At 45.3% G+C, this 6541-nt stretch overlaps 1 protein-coding gene across 1 annotated transcript; it reads left to right on the top strand.

Moving 5' to 3' along the window:
* The first annotated feature begins 417 nt into the window (after positions 1 to 417).
* si:ch211-157b11.8 (fibroleukin) lies at positions 418 to 5135 on the top strand. Its single transcript, XM_047583488.1, has 6 exons — positions 418 to 1303; positions 1951 to 2146; positions 2494 to 2571; positions 2643 to 2755; positions 2888 to 3150; positions 3889 to 5135. Exons 1-6 carry the CDS (start codon positions 1025 to 1027, stop codon positions 4229 to 4231), a joined length of 1272 nt encoding a protein of 423 aa, XP_047439444.1. The 5' UTR covers positions 418 to 1024; the 3' UTR covers positions 4232 to 5135.
* The last annotated feature ends 1406 nt before the right edge of the window (positions 5136 to 6541 follow it).

The following is a 6541-nucleotide window of genomic DNA, read 5'->3' as shown; positions in this document are numbered from 1 at the left end:
TCTCTTATAAACTTAAAAGAGATTCTGACGCTACCACTGCTTCACCTCAATCAGCATAAGGGAGATCTTAGATTGATATAGCCCTGCTCTGTGTTCATGTTCGGGGAAGTGTGTCTACGTGTGCATGTTTGTTCTCCTCGTTACTGGGAGTGTGCCTCTACACGATCCCGATGACCGGGAGGACTCTGGTGTTTATGGAGGAATTCCTGCCTTCTCACACCTATTGAATGTCGACTCTTTATGGCCTCCTTGGAACTCAGTTTGTAAACACAAACAGTGCAACACAAAAGCATGTGAGGGAGAAAACGGCTCATGGGAGGGAAGGAGCCGCATACTTCAAGCCTCTGCTGGATTTTCATCAGTATAAAATGTTGTCACGTATGCCCCGTTGTTAAAGTGTTTTCAGAGTGACAAACATGTATAAGATTTAAAGCAAGCAAAGCTTTCCTCGTCAGTGTAGAAAGTTCATCAAAGTGTGCATGATGTGGCACCACATAGTGAGACTTGTACTCACGTTCTTGGTGCATGTGTGTGTAAACATGCATCTCTGTGTGTGGCTGTGTGGGAGTGTAGGAGAGGGAAGGAGATGAGTTGGGGAGATGGACAGATTGTGTATTTGTGTGTGTGTGTGTGTGTGTGTGTGTGTGTGTGTGTATTAGGGGGTGGGTGCATTAGCCCGTGTCAGACAGCAGACAGCAAAGAGTGCCGCATTTATCTAGGAATCTGAGCCAAAGCAACCTCACTAACACAGAGCGAGCCGGAGAAAGGAGATGACAGCGATGAGATGAAGTGAGGAAAAAGGAAAGAAGAGATGAGACGAGATGCACAAAAATACAAGGAGCTAAACAAAAAGGACAAATCAGTGAATCGTTTCCACCTGAAGAAGCCATTACTGGGTTAAAAGAGAAAAGTGAAGTTTGCTGGGAATCATCAACAAAAAGCAGAGAAGGGAAATAAGTTTGGATCACATCTCCAGAGCTTTCAACAAAGGTTTAGAAAAGACCTGCATCGCTGCATTTTTCTCATGATTCCTCCCAGCTCTTTCAGCATGCTTCCTCTGCTATCACTCTGTTTGGGAGCACTGCTATCCTCAAATGCATCTCCAGCCTGCACACAACCTCCTTGCAGAGATAGCCTAGTAGCTGCACCCATCTCACCAGGGACAGGAGCAGGAGTGGCTACCGGGGCCTGTGAGGGTCAAGCTGGGACAACTATCTGCAGGATGGGGGTTTCACTTCCAGCGATCTCAGATGCTCCTCGGAGGGTGGAGCACAGACCCGATTCCCAGAAGGTTCAGTATAAGGTAAGTGACATCACCTACAGTTTATAATACTAATGTTTTTAGAGGAAAATGTAACATTTCCAAAGTACAAATCTTAAAGTGTCTTTCTAACAGAAGCCAGATGTTTCACCTTATAACCTGTCATTTAAATGCAAGACGGCTCCAAACCACTGAAGCAGACCTGAACCTCTGACTTGTCATTCACTTGTGCCAGTGAAAGTGAGCAACGTACATGCCAGGAGATCCTTTCTCGTGGGACACTAAACTTGGCACCACCTAACAGCCACGGAGCAGTAACTGTCAGCAATCAAAGAAGGGATAAAATTAGGTCTGCTTTAAAAATGTCCTCGTCATACGGCTGTGCTGAGCTCATGCAGCGACAGGTGTGTGAGGGGCATGATTACAATGGCTGATGTAAGTGTCAGAGACGGGCTGCGTGTGACACAAAGCTGGGCCATAGGTTCTGTGTGTGGATTAACCTTTGACATGTCATCTTCCAAACTAACAGTCCACCTTTGGGTACATGCACAGCTTCCTTTTCATTACTTCACATATTTTAATCATATTTATCTATTTAGAATGTAACAAAGATTTGGTAGACCTGAATCGTGGCTGACTTCGTCTGTAACACAATGTGGTTTCAAGTACCTGTGGCCACTGTCTTTCAGAGTGGAGGTGTCAAAGAGCGCCTGGTTCAGCTGCAGCGCTGCATGCGCTCTCTCCAGGAAACAGGGGGGCCCTTGAGTCACGGGGGCCAGGAGAGCAACTCTCTAGGGGCCATTCTGGCTTTAATGGCAGCTGTGCTGACTGAGTGTGACCTCCACTGTCACAGTCAGGCCCTTGGGGCGATGGCCAAACGTCTGGGTGCGTAGTAGACATTTATATCCCCCACCGTGTAACACACAGACAAACATACGCACACACACAGAAATGCCAGGGCAGTCACTCCCCCACACATAGTAAACAGAACCTCAATGAGGCCTGCAAAGTGTCGGTCATAGGTGAGTGCATAGGAATTTAACTGCACTAAGGAGCAGGGCAAAAACTGCACATGCACACAGAGACGCATACTGTATAGCTCACTATTTGAAGAAGCTTACAAACTGACACTATACAACATATTATCGTCATAAAGACAAAGTTTCTATTTTCAGCTCCTGCAATAGTGCAATGTGTCGTATCCATAACCCAATCTTTGTCTGGGTTGACAGAGAGTGCAGCAGTAGGAAGAGAAGGGGAGAAAGACCTGTTGCTTTTCCTCAAGAGCATCACACACCATCCACCCACAGGTGAGGGCATCAGGGGCAATCATGTGAACAGTTCTTGAATAATGAGCTAAATAAAAATGTGTTGCCCTCAGTTGCCCCTTTGGAGAGGTTACATCCTCAGGATTGTGCAGAGATTTACCGACTTGGGATCAAAGAGAACGGGATCTACACCATCCAGCCTGATTTGCATGGGCCGGCGTTGGAGGTATTTCAGATTCATTGCATAAAACACACAGACACAACCCCTGCTTGACCTCTGAAGTGATGTGGGCGCTATCTGTGGATCAGGAAGATCTAAGGCTTTACGATAACGAGTACATTCTTTGTTTTGGCACAGGCTAAATGTGACATGGAGACTGCGGGCGGCGGGTGGACAGTGGTCCAGAATCGTCAGGATGGCTCGTTGGACTTCAACAGAACATGGCAGGAATACCGGGAAGGCTTTGGCAGTCTGCAGGGAGAACACTGGCTGGGTAATGCAGCGCTGCATGCCCTCACCTCCACTGGCCAACACCAACTCCGCATTGAGCTTGAGGACTGGCACCAACAGAAGCGCCAGGCAACCTACAACAACTTCAAAGTGGCCTCGGAGGCACAGAGGTGAAGCACACTGCAGACACACACACACACACACACATACACACACTATGAATTAGACAATGACAGTAACCTCTGGATTAGACAGAATGAGAGAGGGACTTCTCTAAGGAAATCTGCTGGAGCTAAATCAGTATCGACAATGTGAACTGTGTCTCTGTTGGTAGTTTTATCAATAATTTAAAATGTACTCGGTTGCAGCAATCAATTTGATTCAAAATGTGAAATTTGTACTTCCATATTCAGGGGTCTTGAAGCATTCAGGACAAAATAAAAGTTGGACCATGTTATAGGAAACTGCATGATTGAGATTCATTTGAAAACTAGTATATCAGCCCAGAAATTTTAAAAGGCAGAATAGCTTTATGTGGATATACTACTATACTATTATATATTCTACTATATATAATATACTATACTTCTACGGGGACCTTGACTTATCTGGTTGTGCTTTCAGGACCAAGTGCCGAGATGTAAATGGTTGGCAAATTAAAGGAATAATATAAATTCATCAGTGGAGAAACATGAGAAATACTGGTGCTTTCCTACAAGACAGCTGTAACGTTGCTCTGCACCGTCATCATCAAAAACCCCAAATGTGGGAACAGAGTCAGAGACCAGACAGTTGCGTAAACTATGTCAAGAAGTGCTGAAGCTGTTCTAGTGGCTGGTGGTTGATAAAATGAGTATAAAAAGGACACAGTCGTCTCAAATGTGCCTTGTTGTCTGTTCGTCTTCCAGGTATCGCCTGACAGCCCGGGAGTACTCTGGTGATGCAGGTAATGCACTGAGCTACAGCAAGCGGTACAACCATGATGGCAGACCTTTCAGCACTGCTGACCGAGACCACGACCGTTACGCATCTGGAAACTGTGGTCAGTACTACGGTGCTGGCTGGTGGTTTGATGCTTGCCTGGCAGCAAACCTGAATGGAAAGTATTATCGTGGCCGTTACAGTGGCGTCACCAATGGTATCTACTGGGGGACGTGGTACATCCTAACAGACGGACGAACTGGAGAACGCTACTCCTTCAAGAGGGTGGAGATGAAGACAAGACCCAAGAACTTTATGGGAACACACTAAAGATCATGAGGCGGTGGAAAGTTAATCATGTCAAAGGGAAAACCTGTTTGCATTGTCCTTGATTTAATAGATGTTTTAGTCGCTGCCTGTACATCCACCTATTTAGAACAGTTTTCTTGTCACATATCAGTTACATGCATATGGCAGCTAATCAATAGAAGAAACGTTTTATTAATTGTGTGAATTCTCGTTTGCAAAACACATGGCAATACAAAATGTGAAACAAAGAAATAGATACATGAAAATACTGCTTGTAAAAGTTGTGATAAATTACCAGAATCTTTATTGCACATTAAAAATAACATTCAATTAATTGCTACGACATCTGCTCCAGCATGTGTTCGCACACAATGATTGTTTATTAAAGGTGGTTTTATTGGAGTGGCTGCAGATAAGACATGACAGAGATGAAACCTGCATATAAAAGTGATCCTACAAGCGTGCCACGTGTCCTTCCCTGAGCTCCACGACCCATTAAAATACAAGCTGTCTGCAACAGCTCACATGATTATTAGGTCAGATGATGTCATGATAGTGAAGAGGTCATAGAGGTCATCACATCCCTGCTCAGTGCTTCGAACTTAAAAAACAGTTTCTGTCTAACCACAGACCCATGTGTTCTGCCTCCAGCTGTATTAATATGGGGCCAAACCCAAAGCTCTCGGTTTCACACTCAACAGAGAGTGGCCCGGTTTTGAAGAAGCCATTTTTCTCACCTCACCTAACTAATACTCTCCCACGTCCAAGCCTCACACACTGATGCTGATTCAGAGCTTTATTCAGTTGTCAAACCATACTGCAAAACTGTCCTCCGCCCTCAAACACACACACACACACACACACACACACACACACACACACACACACACACACACACACACTTGCCCTCACCTGCTCTCTAGAGTTGGCGTCAGGCGGGCGGCTCCCTCCCTGGCTCCGCTTCACAAAGCCTTTTCTGGGAGTTTAGAGTTGGCGTGTGAGCAGTGTGATTGGAGAGTGCGTGTCTCACTGTGTTTGCAAAGTGCTGCACTTATTTTAGCAGCGTTCACGATGAGCTGTCAGTCTCTCCGACAAGAAGGGTGTCTAATATTACCACGTGAAGGGGATCTAAACGCACAGACACACTGCTGGATACGGTGTTGCACATACACCACTGATGTACACACGCATGTATCACACACACACACACACACACACACACACACACACACACACACACACACACACACAGACTCAGTGGCTCTTTGAGCAGATCAGGGGTTGCGTGATGTGCTTGGCTTAATAAAAACAAATGGCTCTTTTTGTACACATCATGGCGGCTTAATTATTGTTATGCAATCATAAGCTCCTTTTCCCCTTTTCTCTGTTTTACACTTATGCTTGCATACACACACACTTACACACACACGCACACTAGTCTCTCATACACACAAAGGCAGACAGTTAACCATAGCCAATCAAGACCAGTCACCCATAAAGGCCATTATACATATCAACTTTCTCATTTGATTTTGCCAGTGTGTGTGTGTGTGTGTGTGTGTGTGTGTGTTTGACAGTGCATGGTGTTGTATCACTGGAGGAAACAATACAAGCACAAGCCCTGCGTTCTGCCCCCTGGTGGCTGCTGGTCTTCTTTGAGAGACCAAGAAAAGTTATTATGGTTCAAGAAAACTAATAAAATCTGCTCCGCATCAATTTAATTTGGACTCTTGGGTGAGTGTCATGTCTGTCTAAATGAAGTTTCTGTGTTCAAGAGATACCTTTTAAAATATACTACAATGAACATCTCACATGCACTTCGGCACCTAAAACTGATTTTCACTTCATGCAATTGCTAAAAAGAAATCAATATTCACTCCTTCTCTCAACATTTTACCCATCCCTGCTGTCCTCCTTTTCTTTCATTTCCTTCCTCATTCAAATGTCATCTCCAACTTTTTGAATCCTCTCCTTCGTTTTGATTTAACATACTTTTTTACAATCATTTTAAATATCAATCCTGTCCTCTTTTTTCTCTCCTCTCCTCCTTTCTGCATCCATCAGTCTTTTTGACAAGGGAGGAACAGAGGCCCAGGGTTGTGTCACCACAGTATCCTGGCACAGTGTCTGGGGTAGGGTGATAGTGGTGGTGCTGCAGGGTGTGAGGGGTACCGGCAGCCTCTGCTTGCCCAGGGCCGGAAGCCCAGACTGGGCAGCGGTTAGCCAGCACATCCCTTTGAGAAACACTGTGCTCCTCTGAGGGAAGTTCCCCTGTGATCTGTGTCATTCAGTTCTGTGAGTCCCACGATAAAACATCAGAGTGAGAACTCA

Source organism: Mugil cephalus, chromosome 4 (genome assembly GCF_022458985.1).
Source record: "Mugil cephalus isolate CIBA_MC_2020 chromosome 4, CIBA_Mcephalus_1.1, whole genome shotgun sequence".
Classification (NCBI taxonomy): domain Eukaryota; kingdom Metazoa; phylum Chordata; class Actinopteri; order Mugiliformes; family Mugilidae; genus Mugil; species Mugil cephalus.
The sequence above is the reverse complement of the archived record's forward strand: the minus strand, read 5'-3'. Positions and strand labels throughout refer to the sequence as shown.